The sequence below is a fragment of the Macrosteles quadrilineatus genome, unplaced genomic scaffold, assembly GCF_028750875.1.
Source record: "Macrosteles quadrilineatus isolate MER2022 unplaced genomic scaffold, UCM_ALF_1.0 Scaffold_8__2_contigs__length_117827958, whole genome shotgun sequence".
In the NCBI taxonomy this organism is placed as follows: Eukaryota; Metazoa; Arthropoda; class Insecta; order Hemiptera; family Cicadellidae; genus Macrosteles; species Macrosteles quadrilineatus.
In genome coordinates, this window is record NW_026542601.1 from 104,320,963 (window position 1) to 104,343,817 (window position 22,855).

At 35.3% G+C, this 22,855-nt stretch overlaps 1 protein-coding gene across 1 annotated transcript in view; it reads left to right on the plus strand.

The window, feature by feature from the left end:
- LOC128999478 (mitoguardin-like) overlaps positions 1-18,315 on the plus strand; it is a 291,882-nt gene extending 273,567 nt beyond the window's left edge. Inside the window, exons 2-8 of the mRNA XM_054426022.1 lie at positions 2,497-2,678; positions 4,024-4,128; positions 8,322-8,434; positions 9,872-10,040; positions 13,357-13,590; positions 15,201-15,371; positions 15,992-18,315. Coding sequence (XP_054281997.1) covers positions 2,497-2,678; positions 4,024-4,128; positions 8,322-8,434; positions 9,872-10,040; positions 13,357-13,590; positions 15,201-15,371; positions 15,992-16,150 — 1,133 coding nt within the window. The 3' untranslated portion in view covers positions 16,151-18,315. The remainder of the gene's footprint in view (positions 1-2,496; positions 2,679-4,023; positions 4,129-8,321; positions 8,435-9,871; positions 10,041-13,356; positions 13,591-15,200; positions 15,372-15,991) is intronic.
- Positions 18,316-22,855: the final 4,540 nt, after the last annotated feature.

Genomic DNA, 22,855 nt, shown 5'->3' on the forward strand with positions numbered 1-22,855 from the left:
TATGACGATAGTTCATCGCACGGGCAAAAAGTGTCTCTTCAACCTTCCCTCATTTACCGACCACGGCTTCGCCTCGATCATAGAACTTGAGCTAGGGTCGAAAAAATCACTTTACGCTCTAGTGATGAACTATACTATTTCGCCACTCTACTTACATGAAACACACTATACATGAATATCAGTCAAATAAAATAATATAAATGCGGCTCTGCAATTGTATTACATTTAAAGGTATTTGTTTACAAAAGTTGAAATCCCAGTTTCAGTTTTAATAGTTAATTAGCAAGTATCAAGTTAGAGGCAATCAATGATCAATCCGGATTCCATTAGCAAAGCTAACATCAAAGGGTTTGTGTGTTGTGTTTAGGTAATCAAAGCTTATCCATAATACTACCGTAATCTGTGTTTATCGTATTCAAATCAGATGTTTGTGTTTAGTCAATATCAAAGTGTTTGATAAAAATATGTTTTTACAATAGAATGTTGTAGTTTGGAATATTTCAGCACTAGCGCGTAAAGTAATTCTTTTCAGCCGGAGCATAAATTTCACGAAAAAAAATTGAACTAACTGAACTATTCTTTTCGTCATGTAACATTATTGAATAAATTGAGTATCAATTACGAATGTGTTAGTGAACATTAAACCATCGATATGACGAACTAATGACAAGAATGCAACAATAAACTATAACCGATTAAATAAAACGATCAATAACTTTTATCCATGGAATTACTTTTAATTTAAATTTACAACTGAGTTTCTTCAGCTGACTTATCCTCCCTAGGGAATAAAAAGGCATTTTCATCCCTAGGGGCTAAAATGGCTTTTTACTCCCTAGGGAGTAAATATATAGACTCATATTAAGTTATAGCAAAAATTGTCGTAGAATATTTTCTTTTATTTCTTCGTGAATGTGAATTTATGGTAATATTATCAATTTCTTGCAATATGATGTCAAGTACTACCATTGACGTCGGATCACTACTACTATACTTGTTTATAGATTACAGAGTTGTAGCAAAGTGTTTCTACTCAGTTAGTTCTATTAATATCGTCCATAGCTTAACAGTTGTATGTTGTATGAAGCAAGTTTAAACTCCTAATTGTCCAATCAGGAAACATTGAGCCACTAATTGCTAAGTGAGTTTCTAGATTGCAGAGTTGTAGCAAAGTGTTCTACTAAGTTAGTTATATTAACATTGTCCATAGGTTAACAGTTGTATGTTGTATGAAGTTCAAACTTCTAATTGTCCAATCAGGAAACATAGATCCACTAATTGCTAAGTGAGTTTCTAGATTGCAGAGTTGTAGCAAAGTGTTCTACTAAGTTAGTTATATTAACATTGTCCATAGGTTAACAGTTGTATGTTGTATGAAGTTCAAACTTCTAATTGTTCAATCAGGAAACATAGAGCCACTAATTGCTAAGTGAGTTTCTAGATTGCAGAGTTGAAGCAGTGCTGTAGCTGTACTAAGTTAGTTATGTTAACATTGTCCATAGGTTAACAGTTGTATGTTGTATGAAGTTCAAACTTCTAATTGTCCAATCAGGAAACATAGATCCACTAATTACTAAGTGAGTTTCTAGATTGCAGAGTTGAGGCAAAGTGTTTCAACTCAGTAAGTACTATTAAATCGTCCATATGTTGACAAAATAATTAATTTAGATCAGTTAATATTGATTGAATACGGTATTAATTCAATTTCTTGAAATATGGATCTAAAATAAGCTTTTGCAAAACTATGTGTCTAGGCTGCAAGATCTTGTGTCGATTGATATATCCTATGCTATCCTAATTTCTAGTTAGATCTTAATTATTCAGTATCAAAAGCGATATTTGTATTGGTTTAATAACTAGGTATTCCGACTCGTCATATTGAAAGAGCCCTTAATAACCACGATAAGGTCTTTGTGATAATTGTGTGAGCTATACACGCAGAATATAGCATAGTGTGTATTTACAGAGTTTATAGTACAGATACCTCATGAAAAGGTAGCTTCGGGCACTAGACCTCCGATTGTTGGAAAAACATAATACAGTAATTGAAATTTATTTATTTCCCTGCTGAATAGCTATAACTGGAGGGATCATTTTCCTTTTTCACTATCTGCTGTATTTGTGAGACTTCTGTACTTGGGTTCTATGGAAATTCTATCAACTTGGTCTGATCAAATCCTGGTCTTCGGTAGATGTCTGCGTTGTTGTTGATGACAATTCTGGCCGAGTTTCGAATACGTTAGACCAATCCATCCTCATGGCAAATGATAAGTCTAATATTTTTAATTTTTAGCTATGTTCCTTGTATCTAGCGCAATCAGTTGATTGAATTCTAACTTTCCCCCGAAGGTGGGTTGCGGCAACGTATCCAAATCGGTATTAACGCTTCGCCAGTCTACGGCGTCCATCCAAGACCAAAATTAAACCGTCTACTGTGACCGATGATGGCTTTTCTAGATTTTCTAAGTATCTAACGCAGGGGTTTTGTCTTTGCAGGTATGGAGGCTCTAGAGACCAGTATAAACTACTGGGAGGACGCTCTGGCCTTATACACCACCAAGGGCCCCACCCTAGCTCTGACCAGCGAGGAAGAAGCAGAGTTCTCCAGTGAGCTGCAGAAGTTGGTGGAAGCTGCCTACAGCTTACAGGAACAGTGTGAACTGCTCTTTCTTGACCAGGTACTCTCATTTGAGATTTCTTCCTAAATATTCAATCGTTAAATCAAGATTGTAAAATGTATACTTTAGTCTGTGCTGTAATGGCTTAGAAGTCTGCATTCTGTGACAATACTTGACTACTGGTCACATAAGTTGATTGGTGAACAAATATGTTCACTGTGATAAACGATCAAAGTCAATGTTAGACCGCCTCAGAAGTTTACATTCCCATGAGGTGAAAATAATATGAAAGTTGTCTTTAGAATAATCAGAATCCCATTGCTCGTAACACTTAACAAACACATTAGTTATTAATGGACAGTTAGTTGGTTAAAAAAAACCTATCACATATTAATTTTAGATACCTTGTTCGTACACTATAATGTAATTAAATATACTTTAGTTCTAAGAAGAAAAGTAACATTGAGGTGTTCGACAAGTGAAAATAATGTCATTGTGTAGTCTCGAAGCACTTAAACATACAAATAAAAGTCATTTTACATTGATTTCGTCTAGTGATTCCTTTGCCTAGGAAGGATGGTTTCTTGAGATCCACTCTTAATATGAAGAATATTGATATACTTGACGAGGATTCGACCGAGGTAACGTCAAAGTCACCGAATCGATCGTTATCCACACTTAGAGGAAATAAAGAAATCACTAGACCAAATGAAGAGAATAATGGATTTAAATATTACCAATAGATTATTTAATTGTTTTATCTCGAATTTGTATAGGCCTACTTTTTTATTTTAGTTTTTTAAGCAAATTGTCCAAACCCTGGTCTAGCTCCTCTAACTCCGACCTTTTGTTAGAAAGCGCCATCAATTGATAGCAAACTGACAAATTTCATCCGGGCCTAGAATCGACTCCTCTTGGAATCGAACTAGCAACCATTAGATTTGAAGTTGATTATTATAACCACTCGGAAACACAGACAATATTTTCTCTAGAAATCTGTACTCAGCTGTCAATAAAGTAAACGTTTTCCCCACTATTCCCAGCGATGTTGTGCACAGAATCTGCCAAAACTGAAACAGAAGAACATTGGACCGCGATGTGTGACTTTGTTTTTGGTAGGTTGGGAAACTGTTGTTTATTATTGTTCTGGACGAATTCCATTACGACTCCTTGGTTACACCTGGTAAGGACCGAGTCAGTCAGGATGACGTTTAGGAAAGGATGGGAAAAGATCAACGGCAATCCACTGTTGAAATTACTGTAGGCCTACAGAATAACAAATGCAACTGTGGTGGGGGAAGGCTTTTTGTGGGCATGTGCATCCATATCGTCACTAATTGACACGATCTATAACTTATAACTCTACTTGACATTATTGTGTTTAATATATCTTGTTCTGTTCCAGCGCTCTGTGCTGTTCCGTGCCGACAGTTCCGTCAGAGATGGTCTCTCGGAGCACAGGTCCGGGGACTATTCCTCTCCAGAGTCGTTTGTATCAGCGCAGGACCAGGTTTGAACAAATTCACTTTGGATACTAAAGTATACACCACGCCAATAGAGAATGGTTGAAGCCAAATCTTTATTCGAACTGAACATATTTGAATGAACTTATTAAGCACGCTGCTGCCGGAATTCTGTGTTATCCATTCTATTGCTGAAAATTTCATAAGAGATGTTATAATTTACTTTAAGTCGTTCTTTTTTACTTGGTTAACAATTTGGTATAATCGATAAGAATCTGTATTTGACACCAGTTCACTCTATTGGTGGTCCAATTTAAATGTGGCAATTTTTATTCCAAAACTGGTTAAAGCCTTTAGCTAAATCAATAAAATATCTTACGGAGCTGGTTGACGAAGGTAGGTGATGTAGTAACACTTCGGCCCAGTAACATTTCGGCCAAACTCAAATTTCTTAGAAAAACAGTATCACTTCGTCCCACTCGCTTTTACAGATGATTAAATAAGCTAATGGAGTAACATTTCGGCCCGACGAAAAATTGACAAGGGTTGAGGAACGCAGTTCAGGTAGTAAGAAGTACCTGTATACTTTGCAACCACCCTCTGGTGGAATGTCGCCCAACCGTCACCCCTTGCATCCTCTGACCTCACATGACGGAGAATCGGTGGAATCTTACCTAACCTAACCTAACCTAACCTGTCAATTATTTTGTTGGGACGAAGTGTTACTAGTGGGCAGGTAGAGAGTTGGACCGTAGGCCACATCTGAGGGTTTCGGGGCGAAATGTTACTGGGCCGAAGTGTTACTTGGGCCGAAGTGTTACTTGGGCCGAAGTGTTACGACACGAGGTAGATAACTTATTTATTTAGTCATAGGATCAGCTCGGGTACTAGAAAATATGGATGTTAATAATTATGTATTATGGAAATTGGATTTCAACTTCTACCGATTGTCAAGATTTCTATTCTGTGGTGGATTTTATGGCTGCCTCAGCCTGATGTCCTACCATCTGGGAAAACTGTCTGAAGCTTTGAGCAAAATAACCTCTTAGAGCACATTTAACTCTATGTGATCTATAGATTTAACCTAGGTTTCCATGGTTCGTATTACCGTTTCTAAATCGATCCAGGGCGCTTGCTCTACCCAGTCCAGTGGTGAGGTGTTTCAAAGTAAATATGATTTTTCGTCATGGCAACGTAACGAAAATACAGTGTACAAATACAGTTTACTTTTACTTCTATTGGTAACATTTGCAATATGTTTTGTAAAACTGAGTAGGTTTATTACTCTATGGTGATGCATACGCTGAAATTATTGTAAATGTTAGCCCTACATAGTCCATTGTCCTTTTTAAAATTATCTAGCCTACTATTATAGAACAATATGTCTATGTGGTTGTAATTTCTATCGCGCAGTAACTAATTTACGCTGAAATTTAAATAAAGTTATTTACTCTAACGAGAAGTAGATACTTTGACCATTGGCTTTTCCCCGGGATTTATAATATCCGAAGTGAGGCTTTGTAGTAAATATTTAATATCTCCATGGAAACGATAAGAAACTAAACAATGTTTATTTCACCGTTTTCTCTCACACATTTTCCGTTTATTTTTATGTCACACAACTGATTGGCATTAATTAGATATTGCGTTAAGCTAAAAAATTAGCTCTTTTATCCTATTGCTATAAGGTTGATTAAGATAAATATTAAGTCTTCTGGAGACAGATATTTTGCATTGCCTTAAGAGATTTTCACTCTGGGTTGACGTTGCAGAGCTCTTAGGTGTTTTGTTTCTTTAGAAAAAAAAAACAAAAAAACACTGTGAAGTTTTTTATTCATTTCCATCCAGAATTAATTTTATAGTTTATGAACATTTTCTGTTTGAGTTTTGAGTTGATATATCCGTTTTGGGTCACCCTGAACCCAATAAGTGGTTCTCGAAGTTATGTCTGTGTGTGATTGTTTTCCTATAAAATATATTAGTTACTCCCCACCGCGTACCTATAAAAAAGGTTGTTGACAAGCCCGGGAGAAAGTATGTGTCAGATTGCTGATACCGTTTATTTTTTACTTTTTTTTAAATGTTACGTATTATGGTCACATTGTGACGTAACTGTTAAATCACTCAATCAATCAATTAGTTTTTATCGAATGTTGCACTACGTAACATTTGAAACCAGGGTATATTTGGATAATAGAAACAAAGGTTACAGACAACAGATCAAAATAGAGTTTTAGGCCTATATACCTTTGTATTCTAGTTTTCGTAATTACGTAGAAAACATGGCGTGGCGGCATAGCTCCCTTCAGACTAAATAATCTAATAATTAAATATGTCAAATAACTTTTGCATTTCGAAGCCTTATCAATGTTGAACTTTTTAGTACTTAAAGCACGGTGTCAGAAAAGCAAAGAACGACAATATTTGTACTAAGATAAAATTGTCTAACACACAACCAACACAAAAATGCAAAAACTAACAACTCAACCTCTTTACTCATGATTCACAATTCGACTTTTTCACTTATCAAATTGGTCTGTTGACTCAAAACAATTGTAAAATCAAATTCCCCTTATCAATATGTCTCGAAATGTCTGGTTTATAACAATAGAGTAGACAACAGTTAGAGCCTTGGTTTTATCTCTGTTGGTCCAAACTGGGGAGATTAGGTCAGTTTGTGTTTGGGCCCAGCTACATGGTGACATCTTTACAGCCCGTCATGTTTCAAGCTGCTTTGTTTATGACTCTTGAGGTATCTATAACTCAGTCTTACTCTTAGTTCATCTTGGTTGATTATTTTGTGGTTAGATTACGCTTTGAGTCATAAAATAATATAGGATTGAAGTAAATTTTTGGTTGGATTTCAAGTCTATAGGTTTATGTCAAAGTCAGAGTGTTACTCTCTGTAACATATTGATATCAGGCTTTGATGTTTTTGGGATCTTTTTTAGTCATGATTGTCACGTTTTTGAGCTAAATTACCAGGTGGAATACTACGAATTAAATATTCAAAGAAAACATTATTGTATGTGTTAACAACAAAGTCAAATAAGCTTTTACTCGTGTTATTTCAATGTTTCTGGCAAGACATAATCTTTCACCCTGTAGGGTACTGCCTTGGCTCACATATTAGCTTTTGTGTCTATAAGATCAGTTTCGAGTTTTGATGTAAGACTTATTTCCTTGAACACGTCTTTCTAATTATTAAAAAATAGACTGTGATGTGTAAATTTGTTGTGTATAATATTTACAATAATTATTGAAAAAGCAATATGAAATGAAATTATTTTTATTTATCTATAGTCACTATACAGTCAAGATAAATACATGCAAGTGGCCAGAATTTGTCAGATGCATTCAATAAGAAAATGTGTATAGATTGTATGAAATATAAATAGGTATAAAAAGTATGAAGACGCCACAACTTGCTATAAATAACAAGAAAACAGATATAAAAATGGCTGTCATTCAAGGTTGAGATTGGACAATACATAGGGAGTTATGTCATAGAATGTAGAGTAAAACAATAGCTTGTATGGTTTATATTCTTATTTTCAATAGTGACTTAGTGACTTACATAATGATTTTCTAATACTTTAATACTTTCTTACAAACAAACAAACACACAAACTTTCACATTTATAACATTAGTAATATGTCTATCTAACTATTGATATGTTGTTATGAAAATTCAAAAGAGACTTCTGCCTATCCATCTGTAAAAACGCATCTAGGCCTACGCATCTTATTTTTCTTGGCAACCACCCTTATTTTTAATCTTCAAGTAAACTAAAACCTCTTATTCAAAGTAATCTATTTTTAAATAAATATGAATCTTCAATACTTTTCAGTTGAATATTATATAATTCATAATCTAATAAAACACGGGGTTTTTTAGATAGTACACACATAATTCTGTGGGTTTAGTGAAAAAGTTCCTAGGTCCATCATAAACTCCCTATAAATATTGAGCACCATGTTTTCCAGCAGTTATTAGAAATTGGTTGGCATAAAAAATATCACGGTATAAAAAAAATTACAATTGAAGATCCTTAATTATTGAAGGTCTAGATTCGCCTATTGGATGTCATGATGATTGGAGGTCGAATCGAAGTCGATCACCACTTACCATTTTTTATGTATACCAACATCTAGTGAGTTAACAGCATAAGTGTAAACATATGTTTCAAGAGTGTTGTTATTTTTATTTACTTTCTTTGTTATTGTTGTTACTCACCAGGTGGCAGACCTAAGAGAGTTTGAAGAGTTTGTGGACTTGTGTACGGACACAGACCAATTGCCACTTTACCAGTCTGCGTTGAGACAGTTTGAAGATGTCGGCATTCCCTACAGGTTTGTCTTTATAATGTAGTTTAACCAAATCTGATACTATAAACGATTGATTCTTTAGCGACCAAACTTAATGTGTATTTTAAGCTCATTATCAATGCAAGATGAGTATATGATGGAGTGAGATGATCGGTCTAGCTTTGTTACTGACTAATATCAGCTGTTAAGGATCAAAAGCTCAATCAAGAACAGCATGGGTCCAGTTTCTAAAAGTTACTCACTTTTAGGATGGAATTGGCGATAACTAGGCTAGACCTATACTCTATACCTAAAAATGTATACGATTCACCTCTATTGTATTGGCAAACAATAACTAAAAAAATATTTTATTTTTATTTTAGCAATCTACTACTCTACTTTCATTAATCATAATGCTTTCATTTAATTATTAAAGCCCCTTTTATGCACTTGCGGTCGCTGCAATTGCGGTCGCTGCACTGTGGCAGCCGCCGCGATTCTCTAAGTAAATTGATTCAAATGGGTGCTTTTATGCACTGCGGTGCGGCCCGAAAGTCCAGTGCGGCGGACCTAGGAAATGCAGCTTTTTTACAGCTGTAGGTACATTGGGTCTTATGGGAGCTTTCATACACTGCGGCGCGGGCCGCAACCTCTGTCAATGCTACCAGTGATATAAAACCTATAGCACCGAAAGTACAAACCTCATGCGAATTTTGCAGCCCCATATTTTTGCGGCGTGATAAAACCTGCAGCCGCAGTGGATAAAAGAGGTCTAATAAGTGCACTACAAGAGAAAAAAAATTAAGTGTTGAGTTCTTCTGTATAAATTGAATTCTAGATGCCAGAACTATTTTTAATATGGCTGAAAGTAGGGTAAACATGTATACATTTTGCAATCCATCTGTATGTTTTCCAATGCCACATGTTATCATCGCTGATGAGTGATGTTGCATAGATCTTTACATAAACAAGTCATTGACGTTAGGGGTCGTTGGTGATGAATCCGTATTTCTCTAATATGTGGATTTTTAATTTGGTCAGTTTTACCAATTCTATATGAAATTTTTGAAATCTATCTTTGTTCAAAAGATTAGTTTCTACCATAGTATCTTACTAAGCCCCAGATAAGTAAGGTACAGAGGAAACTCGCTTTAGGGACAACTGTGTAACTTCAACTCCAGTATGTTGGGGCGGAAATATACTTATGACTTGTGAGTAGTGACGAGCACTTATGGGGAATTTCTATTGCACAGTGCACAGGGTCTTCCTCCACTGTGAGCGTTGTAGTACATTAGTGCAAGGGGGGCAGTGGTAACTTTGCCATAGACACCAGTGGTAGTGCTAGACACCACTTAAGTGTACCATTGGATGTTTCCCTGTACCTTACTGCTGCTTTAGCTCAACTAATTTATCTTTTAGTTTGCCCTCTACCAGCAGATATAATGAAAGATGAAACAGTTTACCAGTTTCATATTGTTTCAGAACTCTAAGAACAGAGATGGTTCACTGTAGTTCTGACGTGGAATACCTTTGCAAGCTGCATTGTATACGACTTGCATTCCAATACCTGTTTAAGGACACCAACAATTGGACTTGGTTTGCCAACAATGGTAGACAAGTTCTATACGACCTACTTCTCTATGCCGATAAGGTAATGAATCTTGTTAATGTGATGGGGTAAACCGACAATGTAGGGTGGTGCACCAGTGAAGGACCACCCCCAATGAATGACCGTTCTGTATAAAAAAAAACATCTTATTAAGTTTTTCCGTTTCCTTAGTGATTAAGTCTATCACAAAACGGTATTAACACGTTTGCTACTGAGCGTCGCATATATGCGACGCCGCGGTCATTGCCACAGACCGAGGTATACATTTGAATCTTACACATAGACCGGCTGTCACTTGGATAACAGTACACACAGACCACGGGCAAAAAACCTGTAAAACAGCGATCATTTACATTGTAATACGCAACAATCATGTTTGTAAATCAATTATTCTTGTTTTTTTGTACTTTTTATAACCTTTTGTAATGTCGCATATTTGCGACGCCCGGTCTACAGCGAAGACAATAGTGAAAATTATCATAGTTTTATTGAAATAGACTAAACGTCGCATATATGCGACAGTTCATTTTTTTGTGGTTTAAGGTAAAAGTAAGTAAAAAATAAACAGATTATTCAAGAACAGTTTATAACTGAACAAATATAAAAGCTACATAGGATTATGCAGCATACATACTGCATACATACATACAGTGATGCATAAAAGTAAAGACCAGTTTTTTCAACTATTATATGATGTCACCAACCATCATATCCACAGACCAAGCGACGCAGTTGTGCGTCAGACATCTCTGTAGACCACTGCAGGGAATTCAGTGCCTTCAAATAGACCGTTACAAAGATATAAGCATTTTAATAACATTAGAACCCCGACGCAAATATGCTACTAATGTACTACTATGGGTGGAAACCGGCCGTCGCATATGTGCGTCGCTGGTCCAAGTGAATGGAAAATTTCGTACTATTGCAGTAGCGAACGTGTTAATAGTATCTTGGGAGCCTGTTCGGAGTCTACCCTGTCACTGGTTCAAAAATAAAGTGTCAATCATTCTTTTTTAAACACCAACATAATTAAGATTTCCAACCAGTTCATCTTCAAGCAACCCACTATAGCCACAGTGTCTCGTAAGAACAAGTTTTGTTTGTATTTCAGTATTTGTCATGGTTCTTTGATTATTAATAGTAACTGCAAGAGATTGTATTCACAGTAAATATGTTAAGGACAATTCTGTACCTATATTAAGATCAAAATCCTAACCAACAATTATTTAAACAGCCGGTCATGTACTGGACTCTTTTGCTCATTAACTAGATTTTAATGATTTATTTTTCAAAGTTTTGTAAATGATGTTTACTGATAGATTAAGTGCTTACTAGGAAACACATAATCTCATAAGAAATTATGTGGATACACTATAACCAAAATTTGACTGCAGGTTATAGAGGTTACAGTAATTTATTACCGTACTTGAAAAGTGGTCATTCACTAGAATCTATATTTTATCCCTGATTTTATGGACAATGTTTAACTACTAGCAGAGTAGTCCTACCCTTATATGAAAGAGTATATAATTTTTAATCAGTGGAAATGGAACGTCTAGGAGAAAATTGCATGTATAATAATTGTGTTTTGAAGAGGTGCTAGAGCCAGTTATTTGCAAAGGCTCTTTAAAGAGGCTTAACCTGTGGTGTAGTCAAACACTTTTGAAAGCCGGCGCTCACCATCGTCCCAGAAAACTAGGGGTCACCTATCAACAGCTAGATAGGACTTTTTGAGGTCATGTCCTGATTTTTCCCTAACCTAAGGTGGCAACCCTGCCACCAACTGGCTTTGTCTAAACGCAACTTGAAGTAACAGCAGGAATTGACTAAAGTAATAAAGCCACACTTGTGAAGCTTTGTAATAATAGTTTATTATTACTGTTATCACACTTTACTTATTGAATAAACTCTTAAACAAAAGCCTTGAAATAATTATAGAATAGAAACCATAAAAATGCATACATTATTTGATTGAATTAAAGGAGCTAGAGCTGGGTTTTCCTAAGCACAGAAGCGGTGAGCCGAATGGTACTGTTTTCCTAGAAGCGGACCAGACCACCACTAGACAAGCTGAAAATTGCTTCTTCGAATCCCACACTGTCCAGGAAAATCCAGCTTAACATTGATAATTTGAGATTCAAACAATCAAAAAAGTAAAATTTAAACTACTAATACTCTATTAAAATCTATAGTTAAGTCCATTTAACGGGAAGTTTTTACTTTGGATGAGCGTTATTGGGGAGATGGAGTTAACACATTGAACGTATAAAAGTTATTATATACCTTAGGTTTAAGTAAGTACATAAATTCTGGAAATTAAGCACTGATTCTGCGTACAACTATTGACTTTCGACAGATTGTGCTAGGGTATAATTTCTAGTTCCTACCTTATTTTTCTTACTGAGATAATTGACCCGACATAAAGATGCTAAAGCTTAAACTCGCATATTCCACAGAAATCGTTAATTTACATGAGCGCAATCTGTTGGTTAGCTCACTTCAACTAGATCAACGTCCATTTTGATTCCAAAACTGGTGACAACTTTAAAGCCAGGCGCACACAGGCGATTTTGAGTCGTGCAACAGTTGCCCGACTAATCGGGGGACTGTTGCGCAACCTACTCGGAGACTCTGAAGTCTAGCGACAGTTGAGCTGGAGTGCGCACACAGGCAACTTTTTAGTCATGAATCTAGTATTGAGAAGTGTTGGACATACATTCGTACAGTGTTCCGATTGTATAATGTAGCAACAGTTTTTAATAGTTACTTACCCTGTTTGATTTTATCCTCTTGTGTTAGGTTGTTCCAATCTTTGGTAACTGCCAAGGACACTTCATCCCACAACTTCTTCTTTAAATTAATATCCGAATAGTCTTTCAATGACTTTAAATATAAAGGCGGCCTCTTCTCAACTTCATCAATTAATTGTTCGACATCCTCATCACGCTAATTTTCTAAAAACTTCACACAACAAGAGAGCAAACACTAGTGACAGTTCTGGCCACGAGTAGTTGAACTCCTGGGGTGAGACTGAGCGACACAGCGACAATTTAGTCGCATGTGTGCGCATCTACACTTGTTTCAATGAATACCAAACCTGGAGCGACAGTCCCGCAACAATTGAGTCGCAGAGCAGTCGCTGGCAAATTGGGTCCGGGAACATCGGTTGCAACAGTTGCGCGACTGTCCCTAGACTGTTTCCCTGGTGTGCCCAATCCAATTTAAAACAATGTTGAACATTTTAGTCGGGCAACTGTTGCGTGACTCAAAATCGCCTGTGTGCGCCTGGCCTAACATGGGAATGGAATGAGTAGATCCATTAATAGTCAAAGGTGTAACACTCACTTTTTATTGACAGGACACAAAGGATTTCATGGTGGCGTATGAAGAGATGCTGTTGTTCCTACAAGAGAAGGATTGCTGGGAGGATGTTGAGAAGGAGTTGAGTGTGAAGGGTGTGAAGGCGATGACGTTCTACGACGTTGTCATGGACTATATCCTCATGGACGCCTTCGAAGACCTGGACACTCCTCCGGCTTCCGTCACCGCAGTTGTTCAAAACAGATGGTTGTCCAATGGATTTAAAGAGTCTGTGAGTTTTCCAAGAATATTGCTAGGTACTCACATTATTATTAATTTGAAAATGGATTTTCTTAAATCTTAAATAAAATAAATCACTCTTAAACACTTTACTACGATAGTGACACATATTGTGAGTGTGTTTTGAACTGGATATGAATGCAAAAGATTATTGAATGGACTGTGATTAAAGTAGTGAGTTTGACTAAGATCATCTGTTTTTTTCAGCCAAGTCTATTTATTCAATCAATCAATTAATTCAATCAATTATTTAAGATGGGGACGCCACTATGTGCGTATTTTAACCCAAATATGAGTGAAGGATGAGTGTAGGATGAGTGGCGCGATCTTGTAGTCTTGTTAGTGACTAAGGCCGACATGTTCCTTAGACACAGCTGTTAATTAATAGCCCATACAGCTAATGGCAACTAAGGGACCTACAGTTTATAGTGGAATCCGAACCACATTTTTCCTTGTAATTTACGAATTGGTCTAATTATCAGGATAGTACTGCGGATAGTCGTAGTACTCACTAGTGCGGACGTTAATCCACACCAGTGAGCATCGCATCCACAGTGCATCCCTATAAATATCCACAATTCGTGACCTCCTAGTAGCTGGATTACAGGACGACGCCACCCGTCCCAGTCTTTTTTTAACATTATCAAGCCCAATATTCAAGGACAGCTTAGTACATTTTTGAATGATTGAAAAGATTCTAATTCTTCTTGGGATCAAACTAATAGTCTTTTAACAATTGAAAGTAACACACTTAGATGCAAACAAACCTTTTATTAAAATTTCTTTTCATTTAGTTTTTTTTCAAAATCATTATTTAGACAAATAATGGCTAAACATATAGGTAGTTTTGGTCAGTATCGTTCAAAACTTGCTACATATTTTTCATCGGTTTTTGGACTCCGCCATCATCAGGCTAACAAAAGGATCCACTTCTTGAGGTGTCTTTAGAATAAGTTATACACATTTTACACATTAACACAAAGACCATTAATGGTAGGCCTATCAATTACATGTAAAAAGTAAAATGCCGCATTTTTGGACAATGCCGCATTTTTGGACATTGCCGAATGAAGGACTGGAAGATGACAAAACTAGGCTATGACGGACTGCTACCAAAATACAGAGAAGATGGGAAAATACATACTTTCTTATAGAGGAGTAAGGTGTAGAGGAAACACTAAATTTTCTCACTACCATACTCAGCCAGTGGCTGTACTATACTCAGTATACTTAAGTAGGGTCTAGCACTAATAGCCGGTGTCTATTCTAGGACAAAGTCCAACACCGCCCCTCTCGCCCTCATGTACTATACCGCTCACGGTGGAGGAAGACCCTGTGGGATAGGAATTTCCACACAATGCTCGCCATTCGGGCTCTTCCTTAGTTGTCATAAAAGTAAATTTTCCGCACAACATACTAGAGCTGAAAGCGCGCCGTCGTCCCATAAGTGCGTTTCCTCTGTACCTTTCTTTTTTGCGATCTGAGTCGTGTTTTTTTTTTAAATATTGTAAGACTAGCACTTGCTTAGTATATTTTTCATTTGTTTCATTTTGTTAGGTTCTTACCAATCTTTAAATATGAATAAAACTTTCAATGTTTCAGGCGTTGACAACAGCAGTGTGGTCAGTTCTAAAGGCTAAAAGAAGAATGTTAAAGTACCCAAATGGATTCATGGCTCATTTCTACGCCATTTCAGAACAAATGTCCCCCTTGATGGCTTGGGGATTTTTAGGGCCTGATGAGGGCCTAAAATCCATCTGCCTTTATTTTAGGGTTAGTAAAATATTTTGATTTAAATGCTTCCTAATTTTGTACTATCTTTCCATGATGCCTTTAAATCATTTTTAGGTAATTCAGATTGACATTGATATGAATTGCACAAAAAATATTGAATTTAAATATATTTTTTGAAGAAAGTTTTCATCCTATTTATTCAACAAAATAAAATATTTGTATTCTTCAGAAAAAAAAACCAGAATGATTTTTTGGTAGTTTTTTTTATCTTCAACTGATTAATTTGGTGTGTCATTGTTTTTTCAACTAATGCTTCAAGAAATTGGTTTTGTTGTGAAAGTATCATCGTGGAGTATTTATCATCTGATCTTTAGTTATCAACTCTTTGAGTACCCGTCATGCATGCAATCGAGCACAGTGAAATCAAGTGCGAATTTCATGTGGTATGTCATGACTGTAAGTTGTAATGAATTTTGTTGACTCAACCCCTTTTTTCCACTTTGTTTGTATTCGGGAACCTCAAGGATTTAGGCATTTAATACAGAGCAACTTATTTAAACTATTTGTATATGGGATATGATTAAGAGACTAATGTAGTAAGACAAGTTTTCATGCTAGGACTGTAGTTAATAAACTTAAACCAAATGATTTTCTTGCAGGAACAGGTAATGGGATTCCTAACAGATGCCTTCAGTTTCCAAAAAACGAGGTACACGACAGTCGAGGAATTAGCAGACGACGTTTTCAAATTCATCAAAGTCAGAGTAGAAAATCTCAGTCGAAGATTAAACTCCAGGGAAATCCAAGCCAGTGTTTAAGATGTAACAAGCTCGCCTTCAGATGCTACACGACTGCTCTGAAGTAGTAGGAACTAAATAACAGTCAGTCTGTTGGTATTGACGATGACTGAAAACTGTAAATGATAAGTTGTTAGTTTGTTTTATTTATAAGCGCGGTAGCTTGGCTATGAATCTTTGAGATTTATTAAATCAGTTCTGTCAGGGCTATATATGAGAGGGATACAGTGGATTGACAGTTCCAGGATCTCTCTCACTTTCTCTCTCTCTCTCTGTCTTTAGACAACAAGTTTCAACTATTTACAACAGAATAGTGTAAAGTAATCCTAGTTCTGCACAGTTTTTCATTGATTTGGTTGTATTTTACTATTGTCTATGAAGTGGAGAGGGTTAGAATAATGGTTGAGGACAAAGATGAGAAAGCAATGTTTACGCCAATTATGAAAGTTGAAAGTTTGACACTCTGCTAACTGTATATGTGGCAGGTATTTTAAAAGTCTAACTTATGTTTTCAAGATTGCAAAGTGATCTCGTTGAACAAAAATATTAACTTATGGGTTTGTATATATTTTCTTGTATAGTTTGAAAGTGTTTTTGTGTTATTGTTTATCTTGTTACTGTCCAAAACTGTGATTTCTTGTTTATATTCCAAGCACAATAACTTGAACAGCAATATCCAATGTTTTTGCTGTTAAACTGTATAATGTTGCTATCTATAACATTCCATTGATCTTTGTGGTCAAATTGTACCATTGATTTATAGGCTATGTTTATTTCTTTACTATGATACACTGCTTGAATTGCAGTAGGACCCCCTTTACTGGCTCTTGTGTATTCAAAACCCAGACCCAGGGAACTATAATAATTCATAAATTTATATAATGAATAATGATTATGAATTCATACTTACGAGATTCTCTAGATAAGAGTTTAGTATCACTTCAAGCAAACTTCTTTTATGCTAAATCCTATTATTTGTTGTTTGTATTGGTACATACAGATACAGTACTGCATTTATAAAACCAGAGAAAACTATAGTTCGGCCGCTTAGAAAACGACCTCCTCTAGCATTGGTTTAGCATTAGCGCGCAGGTCGCATTCTAAAAAAGCGGCCGAACTATTGTCTAGATCTACTTAAATGTAATTCACTCAATCTCTCCATTCAGTTTGAAATGTGTGTTTACCTACGACCGACTTTTTAACTAGCCTTTTCAATTCAGTTCTTAGAATTTGAAAAGATTCACTTTACAGTATTGTTTACTTACTTTACAGTCTTGTTTTGTAGAGTTTGGATAGAATAGAAGTAAAATTGTAATGCTTCAAACATCAATATTGTAATACTTATCAGCTGTAAAGTCAAATTTAATTGACGGAACAATGAGTTGGGACAAGGTTATAAAAGAAAACATAACCTCTCTTAGAAGTTATGAGTAGTGATTTTGAGTAATTAAAAAACTGTCGTAGGTAAAGTAGTGTACGCAACTCGCAAAACCATGGGAAACGGGGGTTTATGGGGGGTTTTATGGGGTAAAAATCGGTTTTTCCCATTTTTGACCCTAAAAACATAGAATTTTACAATTTCTTTTAAAACTATTTTGTAGAACTTAAAAAAACAAATAATTTAGTATGTTGAAGCGTTATTATGCGCCTAATGGTTACGGAAAAAATTCCTGAAAAATTTTAAATTTAAAATTCTTATAAAGAATAAGTAAACTCTTGTAGTTTGCTTGTTTATGAACATATTTTGATCAAATTTGGAAGATGCATTTATTTGTTACAAAACTATAACATAAAAAAAACAAACACTTTTTTACCCTCCCTTTTGCAGCAAACCTAAGTACTAGTTGTTAAATTCCATTTAAGGAATAAATATGGTATTTTTAAGGAGACATTTTGGTGTAAATCCAATCAGGCAATTGGAAATTCACTTAGTCTGCAGGTTTGCTGCGGCGAGGGTATTGTTTCTTATCAACACTGAATTGTTATTAGGAAGTAGCCTATAATGATAACTAAAAACTAGTTCAAAATCAATTTTGAAAAATCAAGAGTTTTCTATGTGCTGTACCACTTATGTCTACTTGTGTCTTTTTATGCGGTTTTTTACCATTCAGTTACATATCCTGGGTTCTATCATTGACTTTTGGATACTGAAGTAGATATAGTCAAAGGTTCTATTAAATAGAGATGTATCTTTACTCATTACAACAAGTACCGTAACTCTCAATAAATTGTTTCTTTATTGTTAAAGAAGTGGGTTGGTTACAACGAGGGGGGGGGGGGTAAAGTCATTACAGTTAAATCACGAATCTATTACTTGTGTTTATAGTGTAAATATTTTTAGTAGTGTAGGGAATGATTTGTTAGTAAGTTATTTCTAGGGGCCTTCGTAAAATATGCAGCTACATGAGATTCTAATGTACGATCTAAAGTCATGTGGATTCATGTTACTAAATTTCAGCCTCCTAAACTTTTTTAAATAAAAAGGGTAGCCATAACACCCTGATGAGGCAAAAAGAATTTTATGATTGACTTTTGGGGTTTTGGGTACTGGAGGCAACATTCCATCTATGTTATGAAGATCAGCTGTAGAAAATAATAACATAGGTACCTAATTTAATAAACTACTGGTACTCAAATTGTGCTGAAGTTGAAAATTTGATTTCCTCTTTTTTGTGAAAGTTCATGTTCAAATATTATGGCCATACAATAAGTTGTCCTTTCAGTTGGATTTGGTTAAAAAGTATGTGTATAAACAGAAATATGTTAGTGTACTTTCAGCGACATTTTTATTCTAAAATTGGTTGGAACTAAAACAAGCAAATAATGGTACCGTATGTCTAGTTCTAGCCTAGTTGGCTAGTTTTGTCTAGTTAGAAATGTTATGTAACACCTTAGTTTTCAAAACGATGACAATATAAGGTTTAGTAGGCTACTGTTATACGGGGTCTTGAACATTAAACTGAGCAAGTAAGTAAACAGCAAAACTCCAGGAAATGGTTTTATGGTTCAAAACATTCATACTTGGCTTAAAATACCTACTTTGTATGGTCCCCATTTCATTGAAAAGTATTAAAGTAAAGTATAAAACAAAAATCTAGAATAACAACTTTTCAAAATAGGAAGAAGGCCTCTATAGGAACATCAAGACGAAAAAGTAAATTGGTCCCGGGTCTAGATCTTATCATGAGACTTACAGTAGTACCTTATTCCCTTTATGAGGAATTTGCTAAAGCAAAATGGTGGATAATGGTGCTAATGATTAATTGTTTTATTTTGACCCATAAAACCAGATCCTGTAGTTTGGCTGTTTTTTACAAGACACCCTGTATACATACCTATCCATTTATACTGCAATTTTTGGGATACCCGTATTTAAAAGAATACTCCAAGAATTTTTCAATAAGTAATTTCAGGTTAATTTGACCTTATAGGAAGCATTACAATTTTTTTTTCTACGAGGTAGTTCATATTTTTAAGATACTTAGGTTTGAACTAGCATTCAACTATTCATGTAACTACTAACTAGTTTAAATAAACTTTTTGGAAAAAGTAAAATAAAATCCAAGTCAGCTTGTGAAAAATAATAAAAAATTTAAAGGAAGTGTCGATTATATCAAACTTTTATGAAGAGATAGAGTATTTCCATTAGTTACCTAATCTTTGATTTTAGTCTAATTAGCTCATCAAAAGATATGACAGTCATTAATTTTGAAATAACTCCTTTCGTACTTGACAGTTGCTTGTTTCAAGCAGCAGGTACACTAGTTTATTTGATAAATGATCAAAGCTTTTTATTGATTGTTTTTATTAGTTGAAATACTGCATGTCTCCTTATGCCTTAAATTTGTTTTGTGTAACAATAATTTTAATTCTAATGTGTAAAATCAAACATTTGTATGGGTGTCCAGACCATAGGCAACCTTCTAATAACACTGAATAAAGTTTTCTTAAATGACACTATACTGTTCTATGTTTCATCATTATTTATTCGTAGGCCTATCTCCAGTATTTATGTTAAATTTAAGTTACTATTGTATCTGTTTATACCTTAAATTTTGTATAATTTATTGTTTTGTATGATACTATTTCTTTCAATAAATTGTGTACAGAAAGTTAATTTTATCATTGACTTGTGGATACTCAAGTAGACATGCGATATAGAGGGTGACAATTAAGTCTTAGGACAACTTTATAACTTAAAAACAAAAAGAGATATCAAAACCAAATTGGGCACATAATTACTGGTAATAGTAAGCTACTTTTTTGTTTACATATAGTGATTGGATGTCACCTAAAGGGGGATGGCCCACAGGGAGTAAGTTGAACATCTGAAAGGTAAGCATCTGTTGATATGTACATTGAATTAAAGGTCTTGTTGAACTATAAACAATGCCGCAAACCAGACCTCAAAAAGACATTCAAGTAAAAAATGGCAGCCGTTCAAAGATTTCGTGAATCTGCCGTTTTTAATCTTTTAACGGATGCAAATTTTTACTCATTTTTTCTTTTGAGCTCAAGTTTGCGGCATTGTATTCTACAAGTAAAAGACCTTTAATTTGATATGCATATCGTATCGACCTATGCTTACAATCTTCACATCTTCTGGCGGGCGCCCCCTGAGGAGGTAGCGTATAATACCAATGCAAATTCAATGAATCTTTGAACAACTGTCATTTTTGGCTCGATTGTCCATTTGAGGTCTGGTTTGCGGCATTGTTTTTAGTTTAACAGAACTTGTACATTTCAACCTAAGCTTAATTACCTTTAAGATTTTCAACATACTCCTTAAGGCCCATAAGGGGACGGCCCATCCCCCATATAAAAAAAAAAAAACTGAAATTGGAATCAAAGGTGACATCCAATCACCATGTACACAAAAAGGTAGCTTACTATTACCAGTAAATGATATGCCAAATTTTGTTGAGATTTCTCTTTTTGTTATAAAGTTGTCTAATGACTTAATTGTTACTGAGATTTTGCACAATAAGGGATCCCATCAGTTAGCTTTGTTTAAAAAGTCTGCATATTCAACAGAAACCAGCAATTTACATCAGCACAATCTGGTGGTGGTTCACTTCAACTACGACCAATTTGATTCAAAAACTGTTACAGCTTTAACCCATTTATGTGATTTTTCACTATTAATTATATTTCAAGTTTATGTAGCCTGTTTTTGGTCTTAAATCAAACAATTGATCACAAATAAGGTAGATTACAATGCAAAAGTATGTGGTCAAGACCAAAACAAAGTATTTTCCTTCATTCAAACTGGAGATATATGAAAAGCAATAAGACAATGTTTAGAAATTTAACTCCCATGATAAATACACGGGGAGCAAATATTGTTTAAGTATAAGCCCGAGTGGGACTGTAGATAAATATATGCAGATGCTTGATGTGAAATATGTGCGGACATACCTTCAATTTTAGACTTCAATCATGAAAATTGGTCAGGCAGAAGAGCCAATCGAACATGGAAAAGAAAAGCCAATTTTTTTAATAAAGGGTGTCGCAATAAGAACGCTGGATTTGAAATGTTAATTAACCATATATTTTCACGCTAAATTTACAATATAAAACATGAATCTTAAAGCATAGAATCTCCGATTATTAATGAAATATTATTGTGTCTCGTAAGGGCCTACCTGCTGCCTGCTGACAAGCCCGACATCTCTTGACAAAGTTTTCCAACACTTTTTCACACACTTACTGTTGAATTCCATTAATGGCAGGAATTAATTCCTCATTCGGTCTTGGATTGTTTGAGGATTATTGGCGAAAACAAGCGACATTAAATATCCCCAAATAAAGTAGTCACAGAGTGTTAAATCGCACGATCTTGCTTAGATGAATGTATGCTTCATCGCTGAACAGCAAAGTTTTTGAAAACATGTAATTTTCATCTTGATTTCCAACCACCCAGTTTACAAATTCAAGCCATTTTACTGGACCTCTAGGCTTGATCTCTTGTGTGAGTTGAATTTTGTAAGGGAACATGTGAAGGTCTTTTACCAAAATTCTTTGTACTGTGCTCCGAGCTAGGCTTAACTGCTGACTACGCCGACAAATCGATGTTCTTGCATTATTTTCTACACTATCATGTACAGCCTCAATATTTTCAAGGGAGTGACCTGCCCGACTGCGCACTGGTCTTTTAATGTCCAAAACTGAGCCAATTTCTTCGAACTTAGAAATCAATCTTCGGACAAATGACTCATTTGGTTCATTGTCCCGGCCGAAAATAGCGCACAGCTTCCAGTGTTTCAGCAAAACATTCCCGGTACTTGTAGTGCACTTTAACTATGACCACGTGTTGATCCGTTGTGTAGCCATTTGTGACCACAAATGGGACCTAATACTGATAACATCGCTGATAATTTGAAAATTCCTATTGAAATACAGATAAGGATAAGATGCTCCTGAAATCTATATAAGATAAGTGTACCTTATGGTTACTCTTTTCTTTGTAATAATTTCTCAAAATCCTAAATATTTTGTTGATCCAAAATGTGTCCAGCGACAGTAATTTCTGACTATTGAAACTATATACTTTTCATCTACCTTGACTGTCTTCAGCTTGTCCATGTGTAACCTTAGATTAAAGAAGTAGTATTTTTTAAGCAAATTTCTATATAGGGAAGTAGCTATTACCGTAGGTCTCATGGTAACACCTAGGCCCGGGTCCGATTTACTTTTTCATTTTGATGTCCCCAGAGGCCAAAAACG